Here is a 27,810-nt window from a genome sequence, read left to right on the forward strand (position 1 = left end):
CTGGGGGACCTGGCGGGGAGGGCAGGGGAGGAGGGGAGGGAGAGGGATCTGGGATTGACATGTGAAACAAGATTGTTTCTAACCTAAATAAAAAATAATAATTAAAAAAAAGAGTTCGTGTTTTCATAATTAGAGGTTGATGTGGAGCAAGGCCGGGGCTGTAAGCCAGGACTAGAAAACAGGATGTACCTGTGGTTATTGGCTGACAAGCAACTCACAGGGATCCATCCCATGGGGGCTGGGGTCCAACAATGAGAGGCTGACACAGGATAATCATGTATTCATTCCTGGGCTACACGGGGAGACACCACCGCAAAACAAGAATAAAATCCACAATGCTGTGGGGGTACATAAGAAAATACAGTATAGTAAATCCATAGTGTACAGGTTTAAAGTAAAAGATTTATTTATTTATTTATTGGTTTTTCAAGACAGGGTTTCCCTGTATTGTTTTGGAGGCTGTCCCAGAACTCGCTCTGCAGACCAGGCTGGCTTCGAACTCAGAGATCCACCTGCCTCTGCCTCCCCCCTCCGGAGTGCTACGATTAAAGGTATGTGCCACCAACACCCGGCTGATTTATTAATTTATTATGCATACAGTATTCTGCCTGCCTGTATACCTGCATGCCAGAGGAGGGTACCAAATCTCATTACAGATGGTTGTTAACCTCTGAGCCATCTCTCCAACACCATAATGTACAGCTTTAAACATGCTTGCAAAATAACATTCTATATCTTAACGGTTATTAAACGATAGACAGGGCAAATGTTCAGCAGGAAACTTTCTGAAAGAAGAAGAAAATTGATTTGTAACATTTTTGCTGGTGTTCACAATATCTTCCTGTTGTGGCTGAGTCCAAACCATTACGAGTTTAATCCTGCTGGGCATTGGTGGCACATGCCTTTAATCCCAGCACTCGGGGAGGCAGAGGCAGGATGGCCCTAGCTCCCTGGCCCTGGCCCTCTGGTTTCTCTGTGTAGCACCAGGAACCTGGAGGCAGAAACTGATGCACAGGCTGCAGATGGGTGCTGATTACTGGCTTGCTTTGCCTGCTTCCTTATAGAACCCAGGACCACAATCCCAGCCCCACCTACAATGGGCTGGGCACTCTCACCTCAATCACTAATTAAGAAAATACCCTACAGCTAGATTTTTTTCTTTTTTCTTTTAATTTGAATTAGAAACAAGCTTGCTTCAAAGTCAATCCCAGCTCCCTCTCCCTCCTACAGCTAGATTTTATGGAGGAATTTTCTTTTCTTTTTCCATGTTCACTGATGTTTTACCTACATGCATTTCTGTGTGAGGATGTCAGATACCCTAGAACTGAGTTACAGACCAGTGTGATCTGCCATGCGGGTACTGGGAATTGAACCTGGATCCTCTGGAAGAGCACCCAGTGCTCTTAGCCACTGAGCCATCTCTCCAGCCCCATGGAGGCATTTTCTTAATTGAGCTTCCCTCCTTCCAGACGACTTTAGTTTGTGTCACCTAGGATGTACAAGGCCATAGGTTTAGTTCTCAACACTGTAGAATGTCCAAATAAAAATAAATTAGGAAATGTATTGTTTGACAACATTAGTATCCATACTTCTTGCCCCAGAAAAAATAAGGATCACCTGCATGGCTAATGAATTCACAGAATCCTGAGATAGCTGTACTTTGTTGAATGGTGTGGCGTTTGCCTGTAACCCCATCACTCAGGAGTCTAAGCAGGATTATTGGGAGTTCCAGGCCAGCCTGGGATATAAAAAGAGAAGATGTCTTGAAAATTACAAGCAAACAATTAAGATAGTTTCATGTTGTCAAGGAAACAGTGGAAAGAGGAGTTAAAATCTCCCAGGTGACTCCAAGAAAGCAAGGAAGTGAGAAAACATCTGATATGAAATTGATGGCTAAGGTAGGGTTTCTTTCATAAGGATTCAGAGAGGCACAAATAGGAAGCAAGGCAGAAAGAAAAACAAAACAAAAAACAACAAAAACAAACAAACAAAAAAAGAAGCCTGGTGGTGGTGGCAGCACATGTCTTTAATCCCAGCACTCGGGAGGCAGAGGCAGGCAGATCTCTGTGAGTTTGAGGCCAGCCTGGTCTACAGAGTGAGTTCTATGACAGCCGTGTCCACCAGAGAAGACTACTTAGACAAGGGTTTAAGCCAATAGAAAGTCTTTATTAGCCGGCCAGAAACTACACTGGGTGTTCAGGATCCGAGTATAGCCCCAAGCCTTTCTCAGGGCTAATTTTTACACACAAAACCACATCCCGGGTAAGAACAGTTAGCAGGAAGCAGAACTACAGAAGCCAAACAGCAAGACTAGTAAATTTAGAGAGTTTCCCAGAACTGTGGATTTTGATGCATTAGGTTTTGTTTTAGCAGGTGGTGCTGTCTGTCATAGCTCCAGAGGGAGTGGGACCATGGAGAATGGAACTGACAAATGAGGCAGACTAAAGTCCCATGCAATAGCCAACTATATTAGAATATCAGACAATTTATACTTTGAGAATTAAAGAAAGTCATAAGAGAAAAGTTCACATGGGTTCAGGTTCTAAACATTCTGAATAACACCAGCAAGCAGCAGCCAGGCATGGTGGTCCACACGGAGGCAGGGGGATCTCTGTGAGTTTGAGGCCAGCCTGGTCTACATAGTGAGTTCCAGGACAGCCAGGCTACACAGAGAAACCCTGTCCCAGAAAAACAAACAAACAAAACAAAACAAAACCAAAGAAGCAAAGAAATAAGGTACAATGGATAATCTGAAGCAAACCCACTCCTATCTGCTAATCTGGGGAGGAGCATGAAAACACATTAAAAGAACAATCCCAGCTGGGCGTTGGTGGCGCACGCCTTTAATCCCAACACTGGGGGGCCAGAAGCAGGCAGATCTCTGAGTTCGAGGCCAGCCTGGTCTACAGAGCAAGTTCTAGTACAGCCTCCAAAACAATACAGAGAAACCCTGTCTCAAAAAACTAAAGAACAATCCCACATTTTGAAGAAACTGAGGTCACAAGACTCTTGTCTTGTTTTTATGGAATTTTCTCACAAGCAATTTGAATTCTCCGCACATAGTTCCATTCCTGGACTATGTTCCAACAGCTGTCTACATGCATTTATGGCTTAAACAATATTTCCATCATGGTGTCAGTTGTGCTAAAATCTGGGAACCTGCTACAAGGTATTATCCTCGGGTGTTGTTCTCCCTGTAGCTCTAGGGATCAAGCCTGAGTCTTACACTTATTAAGATCTTATTCTCCCACTCAAATCACATATAATCTAGCCAGGCAGGGGTGGTTACACCTTTAATCCCAGCACTCTGGAAGCCAAGGCCAGTGGATCTCTGTGAGATCAAGACTAGCCTGGTCTACAGATAGAGTTCCAGAACATGCAAGGCTACAAAGAGAAACCCTGTCTCAAAAAACATGTATATACACACACATAACATTATTATTATTATTTTTTGGTTTTACGAGGCAGGGTTTCTCTGTTTTTGGAGGCTGTCGGTCCAGCCTGGCCTCGAACTCACAGAGATCCGCCTGTCTCTGCCTCCGGAGTGCTGGGATTAAAGGCGTGCGCCACCAACGCCCGGCCCACCCATAACATTATTAACATAGACTCATTGCTGCCCCCTGGGGCAATTTTTTATTTTTCTCTTCTTTTCTTTTCTTTTTTGTTTGGTTTGGTTTTTTGAGACAGGTTCTCTGTATAACAGCCCTGGCTGTCCTGGAACTCACGCTGTAGTGCTGGGATTAAAGGTGTGTGCCACCAATGCTCCGATTCTTTTCTTTTCTTTTCTTTTCTTTTTTTTTTTTTGGTTTTTTTTTTGTTGTTGTTGTTGTTGGTTTTTCGAGACAGGGTTTCTCTGTGGCTTTGGAGGCTGTCCTGGCACTAGCTCTTGTAGACCAGGCTGGCCTCGAACTCACAGAGATCCGCCTGCCTCTGCCTCCCAATTGCTGCCGATTCTTTTCTTTTCTTTTTTTTTTTTTCTTTGTTTTTTCCAGACAGGGTTTCAATGTGTAACCCTGGCAGCTTTGGAACTCACTCTGCAGATCAGGCTGGCCTTGAACTCACAGAGATCCACCTGCCTCTGCCTCCCAAGTGCTGGAATTAAAGACGCATGCCACCAACACCCAGTTTAGAGAGAATTTTTTTTTTAAATACTTTATTTCTTTATTACATATACAGTCTTCTGCCTGCATGCCAGCAGAGGGCATCAGATCTCATTCCCATGTGGTTGCTGGGAATTGAACTCAGGGCCTTTGGAAGAACAGTCAGTGCTTTTAACCACTGAGCCATCTCTCCAGCCCTAGAGAGAAATCTTTTTTTTTTTTTTTTTTCTTCGAGACAGGGTTTCTCTGTGGCTTTGGAGGCTGTCCTGGAACTGGCTCGGTAGACCAGGCTGGTCTCGAACTCACAGTGATCCGCCTGCCTCTGCCTCCCGAGTGCTGGGATTAAAGGCGTGCGCCACCTACGCCCAGCTGAGAAATCTTAAAGAGAGCTTTTAAATAAAGAACTTTTGAAGATCAAGCTTTTGAGAAAGGTTTTTTTGGGGGAAGCCTCCATCTTTGAAGAATAAAGAGCCAAGAGAGGGTTGGGCAGTGATGATGCACACCTTTAATCCCAGCACTTGGAAGGCAGAGACAGGCAGATCTCTGTGAGTTCCAGGCCAGCCTGGTCTACAGAGAGACTTCCAGGACAACCTCCAAAGCAATACAGAGAAATCCAGTCTCGAAAAACAAACAAACAAAAAGGAGCCATGAGAGGAAGCATGTGTGAGCCAGGTTATCTCCCTCTCACCCTCAGACTCCTTTTAGAAAGTCCCTGCTGGTTTGCTGTGTAGCCTGGACTCTGAGAGAGCTTCGAGACTAAACTTGAATGTTCTTGTTATGCTGGGAATTGAACCCAGGTCTTCTGCAAGATTATCAAGTGGTCTTAACCACTGAGTCATCTCTGGAACTATATCCTTGGGCTATTTTGTATAATTTAATTTGTTTTTTTCGAGACAGGGTTTCTCTGTGTAACAGCTGTAGCTGTCCTATGACTAGCTCTGTAGACCAGGCTGGCTTCAAAGTCACAGAGATCTACTGCGCAGTCTAAAAACTATTATTATTACATGGGAACTATTATTGAAGGTTGTCAGCACAATGGCTTCATATTCCATTGTGTTGTCTGTTTATTATTTATATGTTTATTGTTTGTTTATATGTTGCCTTCCTCTGTTGATCCCTTTCAAAGTTTATAGCATGTAACATGCTATTCTTGGGTTTTAAACATTATTATTAATATTAGTATCTGTCAGATGTGAAATAGAATCTCATTGGAGTATTGATTTTAATGTTCATAATACTGAATAACATAAAAATTCTAAAATTTACAATTGGGTGACATTTATGCAGTTGTGTGTCACTTAATAATGAGCATATGTTCTGAGAACAGCATTGGTAAATAATTTCACCATTGTCCAGCTCTCAGAGTATGCTTACACAGGCCTCAGTGGCACAGAAGGACTGCTGCGCATGGTCTCCACAGGGGCTCCTATGACTATGATGTTGCATGTTGGAGTTTTTGCTGTTTTTTTCTGGGTTTTTTTTTAAGATTTATTTATTTATTATGCATACAGTATTCTGCCTGCATGTATGTCTTTGGAAGAGCAGACAGTGCTCTTAACCTCTGAGCCATCTCTCCAGCCCCTCTGGGGTTTATTTTGTTTTTGTTGTTATTCTTTGAGACTGGGTAATCCTTAGCCCAGTTTGGTCTGGAACTGCCTGGGAAATTGAGATCTTGCGTCTGCCTCCCGAGGGCTGAGATTTAAGTGTGCACTGTCATGTCTGGCATTACTATTTTGTGATAAACTTCTTTTAAAAGTGTGTGTGTGTGTAGCCGGGCGTTGGTGGTGCACGCCTTTAATCCCAGCACTTTGGAGGCAGAGGCAGGCGGATCTCTGTGAGTTCGAGGCCAGCCTGGTCTACAAGAGCTAGTTCCAGGACAGCCTCCAAAGCCGCAGAGAAACCCTGTCTCGAAAAACAAACATAAACAAGACCAAAAGTGTGTGTGTGTGTGAACACCAGACCTTGTATTGTATACATGTTGGCACGTGTTCAGCTACATATGTGTGGAAGTATCACATCATCAAGTGTCTCCCTTGGTTGGGCAGTGGTGGATCCGCTGGATCTCTGAGTTGAGACCAGCCCGATCTACAGAGTGAGTTCCAGATAACCAGAGCTACACAGAGAAACTCTGTATTGAACCACCCCAAAGTGTCTTCTTTGATTGATCTCTGTCTATCCTGTATCTTGAGACAGGGTGTCTCACTGGAACCTAGAGCTCACTAATTATCTAGACACCTTGCTATAGGAATCCGGTCTCTGCCTCCTCAGTGCTGGGATTACAGATGGGCAGCCACACTCATCAGACATTTATCGTAGGTTCTGGGGAATCCAAACTCCACTCCTCACACATGCTTAGTTTCTTTACCCACGGACCCGTCTTGCCAGGTCCAGTAAACATTATTTTTAATAAGAAGTCCATTCTAAAATGATGGACTCCACAAGGACCAGTTAACCAAGAATTACAAAAAATAATAACAACTAACAGACTAGAAGGGGGACTGGAATCGGGGAAGAGCAAGGAACTCGTAGCATTTTGGTGTACTCCCATCTGCGCACGTATTGCTATTTCAACGTTAAAAAAAAAAAAAGACACAAATATTCACGCCCGCCTTTAATACCAGCACGCGGTGGAACTGACGGACCAGACTCCAAGGAACCAGGCTCCTAGAGCCCGCCAATCTCGGGCGCGCAAGGGCCGGGCGGACCTAAAGCCTCCCGGGGGCGGGGCCGCCGACGTCACGCGAGCCCGCCCCCTGACGTCGGGCGCCGGGGACGCCCGGAGGTTTGTGGCGGTGCCGGCGCCATTTTGCCGGAGCGTGCGAGCCAGAGGGAGTGGAGCGCCCTGGCCGTTGTTGCCGTCCCCCTTCCTCCTCCCCACAGTCCAGGCGGCGGGGTGACTAGGCCGTCGGCCCTCGAACCGAGACTTGTCTCTCACTTAGCTCTCGGGATCTCCTGGCCGACATGAGTGATGTAGAGGAGAACAACTTCGAGGGCAGAGTGAGTACAAAGCCGCGGGAGCCGTCTTCGGCGGCGGCCCGATGCTCCGGGGCTCGGGGAGAGAGCGCGGTCGGTCGGGCGAGGTGTGCGGGGGCCCGCGGGAGCCGCCTTGAGGGGTCCCCCTGGCTGCCGAGACGCCCCGCCAGCCCGCCGCGCTCGCTTCTGCGGGCGGCTGACCGGTCCCCGGCCTGGTCCTATCGTCTCCTGTCGCTCCCTTTCCTCTCAGCTTCCCATCTCTGCTCCGAGGTGCGGGTCCCCGGCGCGGTGGGGCAGCAGGCGGCGGGGCGCTCCCTCCGGCCGGAGAGTGGTAGGTGCTTCCCGCGGTGGCGGCCTCTCGGGCCACCCCACCGCCGCCGCCGCCGCCCCCCGCCCCGGGCCGTCGCCGCGGGGGCGCGGGGTCGGAAGTGCGCGCGCGGGGCAGCCGTCCGGGCGGGGAGACGACGCTGGCGTGGGGACGACAGCTGGGGCCTGTGTCTCCTTGGCTCTCCGTTGCAGTGAACGGCCGCGTCTCCGTCGGAACCGGCGGCGGTGCGTCTGCAAGGCGAAAGCCTTGAGGTTGGAGGTGGGACGAGCCCCAGGAAGTGGTCAGTCAGCGGCCGCGGCGACCCTTAGGAGTTCTTAAAGACCCGAGAGCTGTGCAGGGAACCTACGCAGGAGACTTGCCCCTTCATGCCCTCTTGGCTTTCACTTGGAAATGAGTGTGGAGCTACCGTATGCAACGCCCGCTCTCGGAACTGCCCTGTGTTGGGTTTCTTTATGCCTCAACTTCTGAGGCTTTCTTTCCCTTGACCTTGCATCCGAAAACTCCTTTGCAGGTTTTTATGGTTAACTGTCTAGGCATCCTACTTTAACCTTACGTAACTGAACGAATTTCCTGGCTCGGTTTTCAAGGGGAGAGTAGTAGCTGATCAGTGTTAACTCAAAGATTACCTGAAATTTACAGGCCCTCTGCTGTTCCTTCTCTCACCCATCCCCGGGGAAAGGGTTCTAGCTTTTCTTTATTTTTGAGGTCCCGTGGATGTAAACAAAGAACGCGTGGTCCTCAGCTTGAGTGTATTATTAGGACGTTTATTACCGGTTCTGAGCTTTATTTCCGAAGTTACCCTCGTAGGGGAAATTAATTGGGAGCCAGCCCTGGAAAAAAAGTCCTGTATACGAAAAAAAAAAAGAGGAAACAAAAGTCCCAGGCTATGAGTGTTCTGGCTACTGTGTTGGTGTTTAGTCTATTGGGGAGAGGGCGGGTGAGGCCTTGAGGGATTTGTTGGAAGAATTTGTCTCTCTAAGAAGCCCAAGATATAGACACCTGTAATCTGTCAGTCAAGTCAGACGGTCAGTTAGGTTTTTGTTCTTTTTGATAAAAGAGGGAGGGTTGTTGTTGTTTTGGGGCGGGTTATGCACTAGTACTGGACCAAAACTACATCTGTCTTTGAATTATTTGAATGAATTTGCAGGCTGATTATAGCTGAACCTGCTTACTGTTTTAGGATTGTTTTGTTGTCCTAACAAACCTTTTTTAAGATCATGAAATAAAATATTTGGAGGTAGTTGTGTTACTTGTGAAATTTAATTAGGAAAGACATTTTTTGTCAGTTTGTCAGGTTTGTTTGGTTTTTTGTTTTTGTTTGTTTTTCAAGACAGGGTTTCTCTGTATTGTTTTGGAGGCTGTCCTAGAACTCGCTCTGAAGACCAGGCTGGCCTAGAAATCAAAGAGCTCCACCTGCCTCTGCCTCTGGGAGTGCTGGGATTAAAGGCGTGTGCACCCCCCCTTCTTAAAATAAGTTGGTATTTAAATACAGTGGGTTTTGTTTGTTTTCTGATGACCATAAATCATCAGTTACAAAATTTCATATAACAGCTGTGCCCCTTCTCATTTTCTCTGAAGATGTCTGAGGGTAACAGTCCTAAAAGATTTTCAAAGGATGTATTTGTTGAATTTGTTTACATGGTAGTTGCACTTCAAACTTTTCTGAGTACAGTAAGTTAGGGGAAGTTTTGACAGTTCAGGAGTCAAATGTTGGGTTTACCAGTTGTTTTATTTTTAAAGCTGATTCTAGTTTTTTTATTGTTTTCTGTAGGAATTTATTGAGAAGATACATTCACTGTATCTTCAGGGCATATAACAGGGATCATGTTAATCCTATCTCAGTAAAAGTAATTTAAAATTATGTGGAAACTTTCGAGAGTCTACAAAACACCAAAGATGAAATTTTTACATATAAATGTATCTACTTCTACAACATTTTGTAATTAATACCCCAAAGTTCTTTTGGATGCATTTTTTTAATTTAGCAAGGGCCAGGGTACTGTCAGCATTTTAGAAATAAAGAACCACCCAAACAGTGGTGACACACACCTTTAATTCCAGTACTCAGGAGGCAGCGGTAGGTGGATCTGAGTTTGAGGTCAACCTAGTCTACTGAGTTCCAAGACAGCTGGAGTTACACAGAGAAAAACCAAGAGAAAGAGTACCAAGACCCAGAAGACCACATAAGTCACAGTTCAGTACTCACTGTATATTCACAATGCTGTAAATGTTTAGATTTTTCTTTGTAGAAGGGTACTGTACCATATTGACCCATTAATAGAGTCTGCTAGGAATATTTATTCAAGATTGTCTATTCTATTTGAAACTGATAGTTCCTTCCAGTGTAAAAGAATTTTAGGAAGGAAAAAGATAATGGCAGAATTTTGTTTTACAGACCCATGTGAAACTTTGAAGCAACTTTCCGCTCTTTTTTTTTTTTTTCTTTTGATTTTTCAAGACAGGGTTTCTCTGTATTTTGGAGGCTGTCCTGAAACTCACTCTGTAGACCACACTGGCTTCGAACTCATAGAGATCCGCCTGCCTCTGCCTCCCGAGTGCTGGGATTAAAGGGGTGTGCCACCACCGCCCAGCTCCACTGTCTTTTATAGAGAAGGGCTACTTAGGTGTTCTCTCCCCCACCCCTTATAATTTTATTTTATTTTGTGTGTGTGTGTTTGTTTTGCCTGCGTGTATATCTTATGTACCACAAATGTACAATACCTGAAGAAGCCAAAGGAGGGAGTTACATTCTCTGGGACTAGGGTGACAGATTATTACAAGTTAATCATGTGGGTGCTGGGAATTGAACCTGGGTCCTCTAGAAGAGCAGCCAGTGCTGTTAACTGCCACATCTCTCTCAGCCCATACTTCAGTACACTTAACAAAAAAAGGACTTGCAGCCTGTTTTCAGATGATTGACAATTCAAATCTGGGTTTAAAGCACTGTCATCAAGTGTATGAGGGTAAGTGCTGAAATAGTGTTGGATAAGATTGAATGAATGTGCAGTCAGATAACAAAGGATTTTGAATTCTAGACTCTGGAGGTGGGGAGAACTCTAAAAGAAAACATAAGACAACACCAAAAGGACTGGTACAGGAGCAGCAGAGCGCAACTTGAATTATTTAAGGCAGAAACCCTTGTCAGGGAAGACAGGAGAATGAATGATTGTGCCATTAGAACAAAATAGGTCCAGTGGTGGGCATGTTGTGGCACACCATTAATTCCCAGTACTTGGAAGGGAGAGACAGGCAGATACCTCTGAATTCCAGGGCAGCCAGGGTACACAGTAAAGCCCTGACTTTAAAAAAAAAAAAGCAAATAAGTCCATAAACATTTACTTGGTGCAAGTATATATCAGTTTAACAAGCACTGGAAAGTGTCCTGGAGTGGGCAGGGTATTGAAGCTCCTGATTGCCTTAATTCAAGATCCTCCTTCTTCGGCTTCTCCTAGATACTGGAATTTATAGCCAGGTGCTACTTAAAATGGATTGTTTGCTGTATAAAACTTACCCAAAGTTAGAATTTTGATCTTAATTAATGTCCTTTGTAGAAATTGATAAGAATGGATACAGAACTTTTGTTTAGTCTTGCTTGTTTTTCAATTCTTTTACTGGCCTCTTGAAAACAGAAATGCTTTTTAGAGAGACATAGTATGAAGTGTCCTTCATAGAATGATTGGACAATGAGACTTTTTTTAAATGAAGCAATTTTACTGGTACTAATGGGAATTAAAAGTTGTGTTTATGAGCCAGGTGTGGTCTACGCCTTTAATCCCAGCAATAGGGAGGCAGAGGCAGGTGGATCTCTGTGAGTTCGAGACCAGCCTGGTCTTCAAAGCAAGTTCCAGGATAGGCTCAAGCTACACAGAGAAACCCAAAAACAAAACAAAATGTGTTTATGGCTCAGTAGGGAAAGTGCATGCTGTACCAGCTTGTGAACCTAAATTCTGAACCTTGGCACCTATTGTAAAAAAAAACAGGCTTGGTCCAAAACAATACAGAGAAACCCTGTCTCAAAAAACCAAAACCAAGCCGGGCGTTGGTGGCGCACCCCTTTAATTCCAGCACTCGGAGGCAGAGGCAGGCGGATCTCTGTGAGTTCAAGGCCAGCCTGGTCTACAGAGTAAGTTCCAGGACAGCCTCCAAAACAATACAGAGAAACCCTGTCTCGAAAAACCAAAACCAAACCAAACCAAACAAACAAAAAAAACAGGCAGAGCATGCCTTTGTTCCCAGTGCTAGGAGTCAGAGGATCCCCAGTACTCCTTAGGCAGTTCAATTAACCAATAGATGAGAATTCTGGGTTCGGTGAGAAGCCCAATCTCAAACCGTAAGGTAGACGGTAATAAAGAAAGACACTTACTTGACTTCAACCTCTGACCTTCCTTCACAGGTATATAAGCATGCAAACATACACAAAGTTGCATGTATTAATAGCGTAACATGTGGAATAGGCAGGCATGGCCATCTAAGTGATTTTGACATTAGCCAGGGATAAACAGTAAAACTGTCTCCCAGTGCTGGAGAATTGGTTTAGAGGTTAAGAACACTTGACTGATATAGCAAAGGACCCAATTTCAATACCCAGCACTCATGGCAGCTCACAACCATCTAACTCCAGCCCCAAGGGCTCAGCTGCTGGCCTCAGTGGGTGTGGCATGCAAATGATACTCAGAAATACATGCAGGCAAAATATCCATAATGAAATTATGGTGGGGAAGACCTTGTCTCCAGAGGATGCAGTGCTCTCTTCTAGCACCTGAAGGCAAGTGATACACATAATAAATTCTTGCAGCACAAAATTTTAATGAAATTTGTATGTGTAAAATTTAAAAATGATAAGATTTGTCATACCACTTTAGTTCCACTTAGTTAAGCCTAAGCCACTTAATATTTTTTCTTTTTTCTTTTTTTTCTTGAGACAGGGTTTCTCTGTATTGTTTTGGAGGGTGTACTAGAACTTGCTCTGTAGACCTGGCTGGCCTCGAACTCACAGAGATCTGCCTGCTTTCTGCCTCCTGAGTGCTGGGATTAAAGGCGTGCACCACCAACTCCCTGCTACAGCAACTTAATTTTTAAACATTTCCTTAATTTGCTTAAGAGGGCAGGTAGAGTGGAGGTGAGAAATGGTTGAGTTTCAGGAGTGTTGCTGTTCCTCCAGAGGGCCGGAGTTGGGCTCCCAGCACCCACATCAGGTAGCTCCTAACTGTCTTAACTTCAACACCCTCTTACTGGCCTCTGCAGGCACCCACATACACTCATACAGACTTGTGCACATGAAACCTTTTTTTTAAAGCTCTTTGGCAGCAGAGGCAAACCTGGTCCACACAATGAATTTCAGGATGACCAGAGCAATATCTGACTAAAGGGATGGAATCAGTCTTCTTTCCTAAGCCTCTGTTGAGGTTGTTCGGTGGTTAAAAGCAGTTGCCACAAAAAAAAAAAAAAGTGGGGCGTTGGTGGCGCACGCCTTTAATCCCAGCACTCGGGAGGCAGAGGCAGGCGGATCTCTGTGAGTTCGAGACCAGCCTGGACTACCAAGCAAGTTCCAGGACAGCCTCCAAAGCCACAGAGAAACTCTGTCTCGAAAAACCAAAAAAAAAAAAAAAGGCAGTTGCCACCAAACCCAACAACCTGATTTCAGTACTCCCAATCTGCATTGTGGAGAAAGAACTCCACATGCCTGCCAAGGCACAGAGACCATCACTCCCAGTAAATAAAGTAAATTGATAATTTACCCCCTCCCTCCCAAAGGGTAAAGCAAGCCAGACATTGTGGTACCTACCTATAATCAATCCCTCTTGAATGGGACAGGGGGATCAGGAATTGGACTGTACGGGATGGGTGGGGAGGGAGATAATGGCTAGTCAGCTGTGGTGGCTCAGGCCTATAATCCTCACTGAAGGGGGACTACTGTAGGTCCAGCTCATAGTGAGTTCCAGATACCCTGAATTACCAGAAAACCAAGTAGGGGGAAGGTAAAGATGATGTCTTGTAGTAGGTCTAGTACTAGGCCTGAATTTGGTGGTGTTTTTATTTTGTAATGTGTTTAAGGCATTTTCACTTTGTACCACTCCTAAAATGAGAATAAAGACCTAGGAAGTGCTACGCATGGTGGTACATGACTCTTTGGGAAGTGGTGGGATCCTGCCCCACCCCCCAGAGCCTGGAGATCTAAGACTGACAGCAAATACTATGGATGAGTCTTATTTTTAAGTGAACTGTCTTATAACTTAGTTTATTAAGAGAAATATTGGCGTGAATAATCAGTAGTTTCCTTGAACCTGGCTCACTAAAAAAACATTTATATTGTCAGTAGGTGCTCAGGTATCATGATGGACCCATATTTCTGCACTAAGTGAATTGAGGCGTAAGTCTTAGCAGGTTTCATAGGACAGAAGTGGAAGAGAACAATGCTGGCAGTCACATTGGGGAAGATTGAAGGTGGAAGGCCAGTAGTAAAAGGAAGTGAGAACTGTACATGCCCTTCTATATATAGTCTTTGTTGTGGTATTGATCAGAGTGAGTAAGCCTGGTAGAGGAAAATTTACTTTCCCCCTTGAAATCAAGGCTCTGGCCTGTCATTCATACCTACTTTATGGCACCAGAGGGTGAGAATGAGTAGAGAATTTGGCAGTTGGTTTTTAGTTTGGTTTTAGTTGTTAATTATTGGCTTTAATATACCCAAGCCAATTTCATTTGTGTAAATTTGAAGGAAGCATCTAAGAGTATATGGATGTGCTACTTACTACACCCAAATATGTATGGGGCATTGACTCAGCTTTGTGCATGTTAGGAAAGCTCTCAAACAACTGTGCTGCATCCCAGCCCTAGACGTGTACCTTTGAAATCATTTTTATGCCAACTTTTGAATGGGACTTTTTTTTCAGCTGGCAGAGTTATGGACAGCTTTTAACAATTTTACCAAAAGATTATAAGTTTTACAGATAACCTGACAATTACGGTAGTAGTTAAAATTTGGCTGAATGCCAGTTACTAAGTCATTTATGATAAAAGCTTTCGAGATTATTCCAAGGGCCGGGCGTTGGTGGCGCATGCCTTTAATCCCAGCACTCGGGAGGCAGAGGCAGGCAGATCTCTGTGAGTTCGAGGCCAGCCTGGTATACAGATTGAGTTCCAGGGCAACTAAGACTATTACACAGAGAAACCCTGTATGGGGGAAACTTTAGAGAATACAGGCATATGTCACGTTAGAGTGAGTTATCTAATGAGCCTTTATAGATAGAGATCACGTTGACCTCATATTGATTAGCCAAGTAAAAAGAGATGAATGAGCAGAGCACTGTGCATCTCCTTCATGGGACATATGATTTAAATTCACTAGTTTATTTCTTTGGAAATTCCCATTTATAAAATACTAAGGAAATAACAGGCAGTTTGTTTCACGTGATGTACTGACTTGAATATATGTAAATTTGTCCTTTTACCTGGCAGTGTGGCCTGGACTTAGTATTAAAGGGCTATTATGGTGTTTATGAATGCTTGCTTACCTTTACTTAATATTAAGAATTTAGCTTTTGTATTTGCATCTACAATACTGAGCTTCCTGTTGCTTGCTTAGTTTCTCCAGATAGCAAATAGCAGAATTGGTTTGAGTGAGTTGTGCTTTGAAAACCTTCTGCCTGGCTTCTTTCTGGTTTGTAGTATCCAAGGTAGATGGAAGCCTAATTAGTATTTCTTTTATAATCTGTGATACAAGGGCAATGAGCCGTATGGCCTATTTCCACTATGCAGCATATTGTAAAGGCTTATTGAATACTAAGAAATTTTTAACATCCTTTCAATAAGACAGCTTTAAGAGCTGGTTAGTCTAGTAAGACAAGACAGTTAGCCACTTTTTTTTTTTTTTTTTGGTTTTTCAAAAACGGGGTTTCTCTGTATTGTTTTGGAGGCTGTCCTGGAGCTAGCTCTGTAGACCAGGCTGGCCTCAAAACTCACACAGATCCGCCTGCTTCTACCTCCTGAGTGCTGGGATTAAAGGCTTGTGCCACCAATACTCAGCTACAATTTATTCAGCCATAATGAAAAACAAATTTATAGGAAAATGAATGGAACTGGGAATCATTAATAAATGGAACAGGCTAGTCTCACAGTGTCATGTTTCATCTCATAGCTGTCAATTAACTTTAAAAGAAGGAAATAAAGCCGGGAGGTGGTGGCACACACCTTTAATCCCAGTACCACTGTTTTGGCGGGGAGGTTTCAAGACAGGGTTTCTCTGTGGCTTTGGAGGCTGTCCTGGAATTAGCTCTTGTAGACCATCAAAAACAAAGAAAAGGGTAAGTGATAGTAATAATGGCCTTTAACCCCAGTACTCCAGGCAGAAATAGGTGGATCTCTTGAGTTAGAGGACAGCCAGGAAGGACTACACAGAGAAACCCTCCCTGTCTGAACAAAGTAAAGTTCCCTGAATAGTTGAAATAGTTTCATTTAAAAAGATGGGTCAAAGATTTTCTAAAAATTATCTGACATCTGTCCTCTATAAATGACTACCATAGCCTGATTTCTAATGTAAGTGGCATTTATTTAGTAGTGTTTGAGAAATAATATACTTTTAAATGGTAAGCATTAGTATGACCTGCTTTCTGTAACACCAGCAGTTAGAATAACAGGCCATATTCTGAAACTTTTTGTTCATAGTTGAAGTTTGACACCACAGGTGTTAGAGCTAAGAGAACTATTCTATAAAGTTGTTTATAGAAGATTCTTGAAGATGAGAGAGATCAGATAAAAACAGTTTTAGATATTTGTGACACCCTGGGTGTTAAAGAGTGCTTTTGGACTGGATTTGTAAGTCAGTATTATAGTGCTTGCCTAGCATGCAACAGCCTTGGGTTCAACCCCCTAGCACTGTCAGAAAGAACAGAATTCCTTTAAAAGGTCTTTTAGCCAGGTGGTGGTGGCTTGTACCTTTAATCCCAGTACTTGGGAAACAGAAGCAGGAGGATCTCTGTCTTGAAGACCAGCCTGGTCTACAGAGTTCTAGGACTGTCAAGGCTACACAAAGAAACCCTGTCTCTCTCTAAAACAAAACAAACAAAACAAAACAAAAAAATGAGAGAGAGAGACTCTGCCAAACTATGATATTTTGTTGTGACTATCTGGGATTTAGCTTTAAGTTTATTAATTTTAGTCTCCAGAAGTAATTTTGGGGGCCAGCAAGATAGCTCAGTGGGTAAGGCACTTGCTGCTGCCCCTTGTAACTTCCAACGAGTTGCTTTCTGGCCGCATGTGCACAAAATAAAATTTAAAGTGTAATCTTTTTTAAAGAATAATTTTTGGTAACAATGTTTATGAAAAGAGGCTTGGAAATTAAACATTTATCTGGGCCATTCCATCCTCATCATATTAGAGGTGTCATTAAATTGTAGACTTTCTAGGATTTTTTAAAATCAGTAAAATTAAAGGTTTATAGAATCTCAGCAAACCCTTCTGAGGCTTTGGTGCATGCATAAAAACTGTTGTGACACTGCAGTTTCACAGTGCCATCGTTGTTATGTTAGAGTATGGTTTATAGAAAGGAAAGCTAAAAGACATTCTCCTGGTTCAGATTTTGGACCAGCCCCTTGAGACTTCAATTATAAACAAGATTAATACTTCTCTTTTTCTTTAGGTACTAAATATGTTGCTCCAGGCAGCTGTCTAGAAAATTTAGAGTAAGATATGAAAGACTTAACACTGGAAAGGTTGGCGATGGTGGTAGCGTGTGCCTTTGATCCCAGCAGGGGCAGGAAGATCTCTGTGAGTTTGAGGCCAGCCTGGTCTACAAAGCAAGTTCCAGGACAGCCTGGGCTGTCACACAGAAACATTGTCCTGAAAAATAACAAAGCACTGGAAAGGTTGTCATTGACCAGGAAGATGATGGGTAGAGTTCTTGATAAGTAACTGTTTTTGATATTACAGAGGCCAGGGATATAGCTCAGTTGATAAGTACTTACCTAGTACCAGGCCCTGTTCAGTCCCTAGCACTGTGTAAAACCAAGTTTGGTTGTGCGTGCCCATGTATGCTTGGGAGGGAAATAGAAGCAGGAGATGTGGGGTATTTTACCGCATATTAAAAATTGGTATGAATTTGTACATTTGTAAAATTGGGCTAATTCTTTGCATTAGTAACTGGGTCTTAAATAGATGGAGAAACCAAATTTTGGGTTCTATTTTGGTTGTGTGGGTTATCATGCTTTTTAGTCAGTTATAAATTATTTGGTAAGTTTTTATGTAGAACTAACTTCGGAGACTAGTTTGACATGAGGGGGATGTCTATTTCTCAGCAAGAGTCTACCCTCGTGCCCCTGCAAGGAGTGCAGATGTGCATAAATACAAAAGCGGTGGAATCAAGGACAGTTGTCATGATACACATTTTTAGTTTATGGTGTAAGTGGTGTCTCAAAACAGCATCTATTTCAGGAATTTACAAGCCAAAGTGAAGGACTGTTAGAAACTTTGTGCTCTCCCTTTAGTTATTATATGCTTGTCTTTAGAGCACATTTTTCTGGTTAATCAGAATGAGTGGAAATGGTAGTCAAAATTGGGAGGTGTCATTTTACTAATTTGTTATGTCTTTGATCTCCGGCATGTGTGTCATGTGAGTTCAGATGGTGTGTATGGCCATTTCAGCCTGGGATGCTTTGCTTCAGCCATACCTGAATTTCCTAAGTGTGGCTTATTGAAAGTTAATTCTAAGATCAGTAAGAGCTCTCAGCCTATAAAATAGTGGAAAATGAATATTAGGTGGGGGGAATTGTAGTATGTTTGAATTACATTTATATTAAAATTAGTCACTAGCATGGACATGAAAGGGGAGGAGGGTAAAAGTACGGTTAAAACCTTAGAGGCATTCAGTAAATTCTGTTAGACTACACATTTGCACATTTTTAAATACTATGAAAATTTGTTTTTTAAATTTATTTTTAAATAAACTAGTTATTTGCACTTTACCTGCTGGCCTTTCCATTTGGTAGATAACATTCTGAACTCCAGCAGAGTTTTATAATCCCCACGTGCTTAAATATACTAAATGTTCTTTTTCCATTAAGGTTAATGTTCGTGAAGAAATTGAAGAGTTTTTTCCAAGAATGTGGAAGATAAATCAAGATAAAAGAAGGCTAATGAAAAGTATTAAAGATCAGAAAATTAAAATTGAATGGGGGAAAAAATTGAACAGAAGATTGGTCAGATAGAAGCACTTGAATATTTTTTAAGGCTATTTTGAATTGTTTGAATTGGGGAAGAATACACGAAGTATGAAAATGAAAAACTCAATGAAGAATGAAGAGAAGTAGAAAGCAAGAGTGAAGTAGAATTAAAAGAATCTGGAAGAATGAATGGGTCCTAGGTTAAGTAAATGTATGGTTTATGTTCCAGTGTCTGTATGATCAAGTTGTAGATGAATTTGCATGATTACTTAGTTAATAGAAAATTGGTGATCTGGTTCAAATAGGGAATTATTGAGGACAGTTAGCAGTATTAACAATGGGATATTAATGAGCTGAAATTTTTTTCTGGAGGGTGTTGCCTAACCATTTGTTTTTCAGGAGCAATCAATATAAATAATTACGGTACTTTAAATGTTAGGTGGTAGGCATCTACTTGACCAGTGCCATTTGTAATACTGTCTTCTTTGTTAGGAGTCTCGCTCTCAGTCAAAATCTCCAACGGGAACTCCTGCTCGAGTAAAATCAGAGAGCAGGTCAGGATCTCGTAGTCCATCAAGGGTTTCCAAACATTCTGAATCCCATTCTCGATCAAGATCAAAATCCAGGTAAGTTTTTAAAAAATGTGTAAACTGCTTTCTTCACAGCAAGATGGTGTTTTGTCAGGTCTCCTATTAGCTGCAGTTCATACAGAAAGTTCATCGTCGACTCAGGCTGCAGAATTTAGAATCATTCCTTGGCTTATCTGTTGGCACTGCCTATTGGATAAAGGTATCTGACTACTGCAGTGTCCTTTGGCCTCTACCCTTGTACCTACATAAAAACATCATACATACAAAATTTAAGGGGGAAAAAAAGGCTAGATATACAAATCTGTCATCTATCTTACTTTCTGAAGCAGAATCTCTCATTCAGGCCAGAGCTTGCCCGTGTGGCTGTTCTAGCTGGTCATCTTGTTCTGAGGATCCTTAGTCTCTACCTTTCAAAACTGGAGTTACAGACCAGTTACTATACCTGACCAACATTTACAGAACTTTTGAAGGTCTGTACTCCTAGTTTTCTGCCTACATGGTGATCACCCATAAGCCATCTACCCAAGGCAAAAACTGATTTTTGTTTTTTTGGGGGAGGGGTTGTTTGGGCAGTGGTGGTAGCAGCAGATTTTACTAAAATTAGTACTAAAGAGAATAAGGAATATCTTCATTAATATTCTTCCCAATCAAATGATTTGTCTCGTAGTACACCATTAGATTTATTTCATCCTTCTCTCAGAAGTCTCTATTCAAGAACTTAATACCAGGTTACCTCAATACTCTTTGTTCTTCATTAATTCCTTTATAAGTACAGCAGACTTATTTTTGCTATTCTCTAAGTGCATCTCCACCACTTTCTCTTTCTTTTCAATTTAGACAAGGTCTCACTGTCTAGCCCTGGCTGGCCTGGATGAAATTCAGAGATCTTTGTCCCTCTTGGGTGCTGGTGGTAAAGGCATGCACACCATTCGCTGCTGCTGCTCTTTTTCTTTGCTTTGAAACAAGAAACCAGCTTTGACTATCTGGCCAGCCTCTTAACTCACGGAGATACTCCTGCCTCTTGTCTCCTGAGCACTGGGATAAAAGGCGTATGCCTCCATGCCCCAGTCTGTTTGTATGTCTTTTCTTTAAATATGCTTTAACATTTTTTGATGGAAGATGAAGTGTGAGTGAAGGGGTAGACTAAATAGAATTTTTAAAAATAAGAATGACTTGAGAAATGGCACAGTCAGTGGCTGAGTGTTTGCTGTTCATTCACAGGACCTGCATTCGATTCTTAGTTTTCAGCATAGGTGTTTGACGGCTTACGACCAACCACCTGTAACTCCACCTTCAGGAGTTCTGCACTTCTGGAAGACATCTACAATACAAATATGTACATATACACATAAATAAAAATGGGTGTGTGCTAATAAGCAGGTGCCCATTGAGTCCAAAAGAGGGCATCACATCCCTTACAGAAAGTTGGGCTGGAAACCAAAGTCAGGTCCTCTTCAAATACAGTGTATATTCTCAACCAAGCCATCTCTCTAGCCCCCCAAAATCTTAAAAACAAAGCACCCAATTGTTGCAGCAAAACAAATTTAACATTTCTTTTAATTAGATAACGTGTGTGTGTGTGTTCCATATGTATTCAGTGCCCTCACAGACTTGAAGAGGGAGGCATCCCCCAGAACTGAAGTTAACAGATGGTATAAACCAAACCTGGGTTCTCTTGGACAGCAACAAATGCTCTTAACTGCTTAGCTATCTCTCCAGCCCTGTGATCCCACATTTTACCTAAGTTTATTTCTTTCAAAGGTCAAGGTCAAGGAGGCATTCTCATAGACGCTACAGTCGGTCCAGGTCCCATTCTCATAGGAGACGATCTCGAAGTAGATCCTATACGCCAGAGTATCGTCGACGAAGAAGTCGGAGTCACTCTCCAATGTCTAATCGCAGAAGACATACAGGCAGCAGGGTATGTTGTGAAGGCTAATGGAAATGTGGATTTCTCTTTCTCCAGTGTGTAGTCATGGCATAATGCCTTGCTTTTGCGAAAGAAGTGGTGCTGCAGAAAGAAATATTTTAGCTGCTTGTGGTGGCTCTTGCCTTAATCCCAGTGCTCAGGAGGCAAAGTTCCGAGCCAGCCAGGGCCACATAGTGAAGCCCTGTCTTTAAAGGGGGAGGGGTGTTAGTGGTGCATACCTTTAATCCCAGCACTCTGGATGCAGAGACAGGCAGATCTCTGAGTTTGAGGACAACCTAATTTGCCTGATGAGTTCCAGGGCAGTCGGTCAGAGCCACACAGAGAAACCTCGTTTTGGGAAGGAGGGGAGGGGTGGCTGGAGAGATGGCTCAGAGGTTAAGAACACTAGCTGGTCTTCCAGAGGTCCTGAGTTCAATTTCCAGCAACCACATGATAACTCATAACCTGCTGTAATGAGTTCTGATGCCCTCTTCTGGCCTGCAGGGATATATGCAGACAGAAAACCATACACTAATAAATATACATAATTTCATGAACTTACTACAAAGGAAGTACATATTTTTGACTTTGTGTGTGACAGATTTGCCATGTAGATAAGGTTGACTTCTGCCTCATCCTCTTAAGTTCTGTGATTACTAAGCAGGAAGTTTGTGTAAGTGCATTTCTCAAGGAAGCTGGAAAGGGCATTAGTTCTCTGGAGCTAGAGTAATGAACAGTCACTTGAGATCCTTGGAACATGGGTGCTAAAAATGCACCTCTGCTAGAGTAGTTTGAGGTCCAAACCACCGAGCCATCTCTCCAGAGTCTTTCCTTGGTTTGTGTGTGTCTGCACAGGTGCACAGGTATAGACCGCAGGTTGTGCCCATTGTTTTCATCAGTTATTTACCACCTTATCGTGTGAGGTAGAGCCTCACTGAACCTAGAGCTCACCTATTTATTGGCTATGCTGGCCGTACACCAAGCACCAAGAATCCTCCTGTCTGTTTAGTGCTGGAATTTTGGGTGTGCACAGTTGTACCCAGGTCTTTTTGTATATGGTTATTTAAAATATCAGATTTGGGGGAAAATATGTTCATCAATTAAAATGATAATCAAACTGAGATGTGGACCACTTTTGTTATGTTCTTTTCACTCAAAAGTTTTATTACAGGGAAGAAACAAGAAAACACCAAAAATCTATGTAATAACTTATACTATTGAATTCATGTAATACTTTTTAGTTTTTCGAGACAGGGTTTCTCTGTGGCTTTGGAGGCTGTCCTGGAACTCGCTTGGTAATCCAGGCTGGTCTCGAACTCACAGAGATCCGCCTGCCTCTGCCTCCCGAGTGCTGGGATTAAAGGCGTGCGCCACCACTGCCCGGCTTCATGTAATACTTTTTATGTGCAGGTTATTTGGATGTGAAACACTGGAGCATTTTGTTTTGATTTAGGATTGGCAGAGAGACCAGCAAGATAGCTCAGTAAGTGGATTGGGGCACTTGGCTGCCAAGCCTAATGGCCTGATCCACATTGTAGAAAGAATTGCCCTGACCTCCATATGTGCTTCATAGCACAAGTGTGTCCATATATACATACACTGAATAAATGTGGGTTTTTGATTCTGTTCATTATTGCTGTTTTAAATGAATGATAGAGCCCAAATCTCAAACTAATTGCCTTGCTCTAAAGTTGTTTGCTGTGTTTTCTCCTATATAATACCAGTGATGCTGACATGGTAGATTGTATGTGTCAGTATTTAATAATCTTGAAGTCTGGATCCTGACAACTTCAAAGGATGTACTGCTACAGAATGAAAATGGTGCCTAGGGATAAGGACTAAGGACACTTACTGCTTTGCCGTAGGACCAGAGTTGGGATCCATTGGCCCCACCTGGCCTCTGTAGACACATGGACAGACATTGGGGGGGAAGGACTGATTTTTTTTTTAATTCTTTTAATGTGTTTATGAGTGCCTACCTTTATGTATGTACATGTTTGCCTCTGGAGGTTAGAAGGTTATTGGATCCCCTGGAAGTAGAGTTAAAGGTAGTTACAAAACACCATGTGGGTTCTGGGAACCCAAATGGGGTCATCTGCAAGAGAAGCAGGTACCCTTAACCATTGAACTGTCTGTTCAGCACCTAAAGTAAATGTTTAAAAGAATGAAAATAGAGGGCTGGGATGTAGCTGAATGGGCAGAGTACTTATCGTTGTACACGAGACCCTGGGTTCCGTCTCCAGCACCATATAAAATTGAGGTTACTGGAAAAGTGGAAATGAGTCAGATTAACTGGTAATGAACCAGGCATGCAAAAGGTGAATTGTTTGGGTACATTCTGAAAATTGCTGAAAGGGAATGTTTTTCAAGACAGGGTTTCTCTGTGTGACAGTCCTGGCTGGCCTGGAACACGCTCTGTAGATCAGGCTGGCCTCCAACTCACAGAGATCTGCCTGCCTCTGTCTGAGTGCTGAGAGTAAAGGCGTGTGCCACCACCCAGCTGGGAGAGAATGGTTTTGTACAAGCTATAGCCTTAAAGTGTGTTCCAAAGAAAATCTTTGTGTTTTGGTCTTATACTGGAATTTTAATGAAAATTAAGTCTGCCTTTATTCAACAGGCAAATCCAGATCCCAACACTTGCCTGGGAGTGTTTGGCCTCAGTTTGTACACAACAGAGAGAGATCTTCGTGAAGTATTTTCTCGATATGGACCGTTGAGTGGTGTGAATGTGGTTTATGATCAGCGAACTGGGAGGTCACGTGGATTTGCTTTTGTGTATTTTGAGAGGATAGATGACTCTAAGGAGGTAATTCTTGTTTTATAATTTTCATTTGAAAGAATTTTTTATATGCACGATGCTGATGCAGCATTATTATTACAAGCCTGTTAATAGCCTTTCTGTAAACATGCCTCCTAACTGTCTGACCTGATTGGAACTCAACTTACAGTTTTGCAGGTAAAAAACTAGTTTTGCTTCTTTGTTCATGCTTTCTATATAATTACATGCTAATTGAAATCTGACTTTATGACGTGAATGATAGGAGTTAATGTTAACAACTACAGTGTGTAACTATTCTTTTAATATAAGCCATGTTGATGCTTAAGTTGACGGTCTAATTTCATATCTAATTCTGAGGGGTGGGACAGAGGCAGGTGGATCTCTGTGAGTTTGAGGACAGCCAGAGTCTCCAAGTGAGTGGGGTGATGAGCTCAGATGCAGACTGATTACTTTCCTTGGCGATCACTAGGGGGCAGTGCTGGCTTAGAATTGGGTACTATCTCAATTCTCAACGGGAGGAGGCCAAGCTACTGTAATTGTTCTCTTGCATCCCTTTAAATCATGACTTCTTGGCTACTTAGTGAGTTTTACAAATAAATATTGAACTACAAACAGAGCAAGGGTAGAGGTAGGTGTTTTTGAGCCAGGGTTTCTTTGTATTGTTTTGGAGGCTGTCCTGGAACTCACTCTGTAGACGAGGCTGGCCTCGAACTACAGAGATCCGCCTGCCTCTGCCTCCCGAGTGCTGGGATTAAAGGCGTGTGCCACCAACGTCCAGAGGTGGTAGAGGTAGTTTAAGTGAGCATGATGTTGTGTACCTGTAATCCTATCACTTGTGAAACAGAGGCAGGATTGCTGTAATTCCCAAGCAATTCAGATGACATTGATATATAGTCTTAAGGAGAGTAGGAGGGGTTATAAGTTAAAAGCAAACAAAAAAGCCCCTAAAGCTTAGCTAGCTGTTCTGAGAATCTGAGGTCTTTGTAAGTGAAGCACATCTTGGTTGCATTGTCTGTGCAACTTAAATATGGTCTAGGCAAGCCAGGCGTTGACGGCGCACATCTTTTTTGGGGGGGGGGGGGTTCGAGACAGGGTTTCTCTGTATTGTTTTGGAGGCTTTCCTGGACTCGATTTGTAGACCAGGATGGCCTCGAACTCATAGAGATCTGCCTGCCTCTGCCTCCCGAGTGCTGGGATTAAAGGCGTGCGCCACCAACGCCCGGCTGATGGCGCACATCTTTAATCCCAGCACTCAGTAGGCAGAAGCAGGAGAATCTCTGGTTTATGGTGCCAGGATAGGCTCCAAAGCTACACAGAGAAACTCTGTCTGGAAAAACCAAATATATATATATATATATATATATATATATATATATACTTTGCTCTGGAAGTGCTGGCAGTTCCTTTTCTATGCCACTTCAAAAGTGGATTTTTTGGATTATATATAGTTCATACTTAATTTTAAGTTAACTAAAGTAGCTTCAATATTAATGAATTAATACTTTTCTTTTTATAGGCTATGGAAAGGGCAAATGGAATGGAGCTGGATGGTAGAAGAATTCGTGTGGATTATTCTATCACCAAGAGAGCACACACGCCCACACCAGGCATTTACATGGGCAGACCAACTCAGTAAGATTTTGTGCTTTACATAGGGGTAGTGTGCTTGCCTAGCATGTTCAGGCTTAGGGATAGGTCCCAGGCTATAAAAGCAAATCTAGTTTCCAACTTGTCTAAGATTAAACTGCGTTCCAGAAGTGTAGGAGTGCATGTAAAAATATGACTATTAAACAAAGCTGTCTACATCCACATCTCTTCCGTTTTATTTTACCAATATATAATCATTTAAGGGGGCTGGAAAGACAGATCATCCCTTAAGAATACAAGGGAGGTTCCCTCTTATCTCTCAGTTTTCCCTGCCAGTTTGTATTAAATGATCCTGAATAATAAAAAATTTTTTTGCAGTAGTGGCGGAGGAGGAGGTGGAGGAGGCGGTGGTGGAGGCGGCGGTGGCGGTGGTAGACGACGAGATTCTTACTATGATAGAGGATATGACCGAGGCTATGACAGATACGAAGATTATGATTACCGGTACAGGTAATGTTTTAATCTGCGATATCAAGTCTATGCTGGATGATTGGCACTTTAATGTTGGCATGTACAAATAAAAATGAATGTTTGAGCTGGGTAGTCCTAGTTGCTTGGGAGACAAAGACGAGGATTCATGGTGACTTTACATATTTTGGGGGTGGGATGGTTAAGAGTTGAAGAAAGTTTTAGGGGTGAGAGTATCACTTGGTGGTACTTCTCCAGTATGTACTAGGTCCTTGCTCAATCCTCCATGCTCCTTAAAAATGAAGACACGGGGTCTTGCTATGTAGCCCTGGCTAGCTTGGAGCTGGCTGTGTAAACCAGCCTGGCCTCCACTCACTGACGTCAGGTCTTCCCAGTATTTGGGACTAAAGGTCTGCACTACCACAATGGCTAGGTTTTTTCTTTTCCCCCCCTTTCTTCACTAGACTCAGTGAAGCGATTATGTGGTGTGCCAATTCATCTCTCTTTTCTTACAGAAGAAGGTCGCCATCTCCTTATTACAGCCGCTACAGGTCACGGTCAAGATCTCGTTCCTACAGCCCAAGTATGTAACATTTGCTTTTGTAGTGTTGAAACCATCTTTCTACTTTTTTTTTTTTTTAATTTTGATTTTTCGAGGCAAGGTTTCTCTGTGTAGCTTTGGAACCTGTCCTGGAACTTGCTCTGTAGACCAGGCTGGCTTCGAACTCACAGGAGGTCCACCTACCTCTGCCTCCCAGGTGCTGGATTAAAAGTGTGGGCCACTAACGCCCGGCTGAAACCATCTTTCTGACTAGTGGTTTATTTTGAGATACTGGCATATGTGGTGGCTGTTAATAGTTGGAAAAACACCAGGCAAGTAAAACTATAATTATAATTGTTTTTGTTCTCTTTCAGGACGCTATTGATAATGAAGCAGTTATGGCCAAGGACTTTCCTTTCCTTTTTTGAGTCTGATTTATGAGCTTCCAATGCTTCCTGGTCCAAAAAACAAAACCCCTTGGTTTATTTAATCTATAGTGTGGCCAGTTGTGTTGCTGTGTTCCACCCTGTGTTATACTCTTAAAGGTGTAATTGTCATTTAAGTTGTTCAACATCTGAGTAAAAAGGAGCCCATTGTTACACTTTGTGGTTCTTTGCCTTTACATGGGATTAACTCCCTACTAGGAGGAAAAAAATGATCTTTGAAAGCTTTTGTGATGGATAGTGTAGTAGATGTCCTGTTATTAGAAATCTGCAGTTATGGCAAACTGCTTTTTAACCTTTGGGGGAAGATCACTTTAAGTAGATCAGTCATGTCAAGTTTGTCTGGAGTGGCATGGAACAGTCATAGTTGAGTGTAGAAAGTTTGAAGCTATAGGAGAAAATATGAAGAATGTAGCTTTGAACCTAAAAAATTAAGTCACCTTTTAGGAATTAAAAGCTTGTAGATTCCTATAAAACATGTTATATTTGAAGTTACATGTTAAACCTTATAAACTTAAAGTGTGATTTTTGTGTTAAATTTACAGAAACTTAAGTATTCCCTTAATCAGTGAAGGACAACCATTATTTATTGCCTAGAACAATTGTATAATTTGCTGTTAGAAATTTTGCTATTGGGTTATTGGTTTTGTGGGTTATTGTATAGTATAGAATCCTAAAATACATGTGGGGAAGAGTAATTTCAAATAAAAGTTCATTTGAAAAGGGATTGTCTTTTTTATTTGATAACAATGGACAGTACAACTGGATTGAAAGCTCTTTGTTTGATTGTGTGCCTGCATGCATATCAGTGCAGTGGTGTGTACATGCAGTGCCTGCCTTCGAGACTAGAAGAGGGAATCTTCCTAGCCTCTGGAACTGTTAGAGCTGTGAGCCACCCGACCCTCTGGAAGAACGGCCAGGACTGTCCACCTCTTCAGC

The 27,810-nt window shown here is 42.7% G+C and overlaps 1 protein-coding gene across 7 annotated transcripts; it reads left to right on the plus strand.

Annotated features, from left to right (window-relative positions):
- Positions 1-6,882: 6,882 nt before the first annotated feature.
- Positions 6,883-27,596, plus strand: Tra2a (transformer 2 alpha homolog). 7 transcript variants are annotated; one of them, XM_040737437.1, is made up of 9 exons: positions 6,883-7,097; positions 7,324-7,404; positions 19,047-19,180; positions 20,906-21,065; positions 23,671-23,859; positions 25,349-25,464; positions 25,798-25,929; positions 26,406-26,470; positions 26,803-27,596. In XM_040737437.1, exons 1-9 carry the CDS (start codon positions 7,062-7,064, stop codon positions 26,811-26,813), a joined length of 924 nt encoding a protein of 307 aa, XP_040593371.1. In that variant the 5' UTR covers positions 6,883-7,061; the 3' UTR covers positions 26,814-27,596. The 7 variants fall into 7 exon arrangements, with proteins under 7 accessions (XP_040593371.1, XP_040593372.1, XP_040593373.1 ...); XM_040737438.1 differs by having other exon boundaries at positions 25,798-25,923; positions 26,403-26,470; XM_040737439.1 differs by having other exon boundaries at positions 25,798-25,923.
- The last annotated feature ends 214 nt before the right edge of the window (positions 27,597-27,810 follow it).

The sequence above is a fragment of the Mesocricetus auratus genome, unplaced genomic scaffold, assembly GCF_017639785.1.
Source record: "Mesocricetus auratus isolate SY011 unplaced genomic scaffold, BCM_Maur_2.0 Super-Scaffold_100676, whole genome shotgun sequence".
Lineage (NCBI taxonomy): Eukaryota > Metazoa > Chordata > Mammalia > Rodentia > Cricetidae > Mesocricetus > Mesocricetus auratus.

Excerpts from the sequence above, each read along its gene's own strand:
- Tra2a (XM_040737436.1), top strand. The coding sequence starts at position 7,062 with ATGAGTGATGTAGAGGAGAACAACTTCGAGGGCAGA. Across the intron at positions 23,860-25,348 it reads GGATAGATGACTCTAAGGAG|GCTATGGAAAGGGCAAATGG; the intron begins GTAATTCTTGTT and ends TTCTTTTTATAG. Across the intron at positions 25,465-25,797 it reads TACATGGGCAGACCAACTCA|TAGTGGCGGAGGAGGAGGTG; the intron begins GTAAGATTTTGT and ends ATTTTTTTGCAG.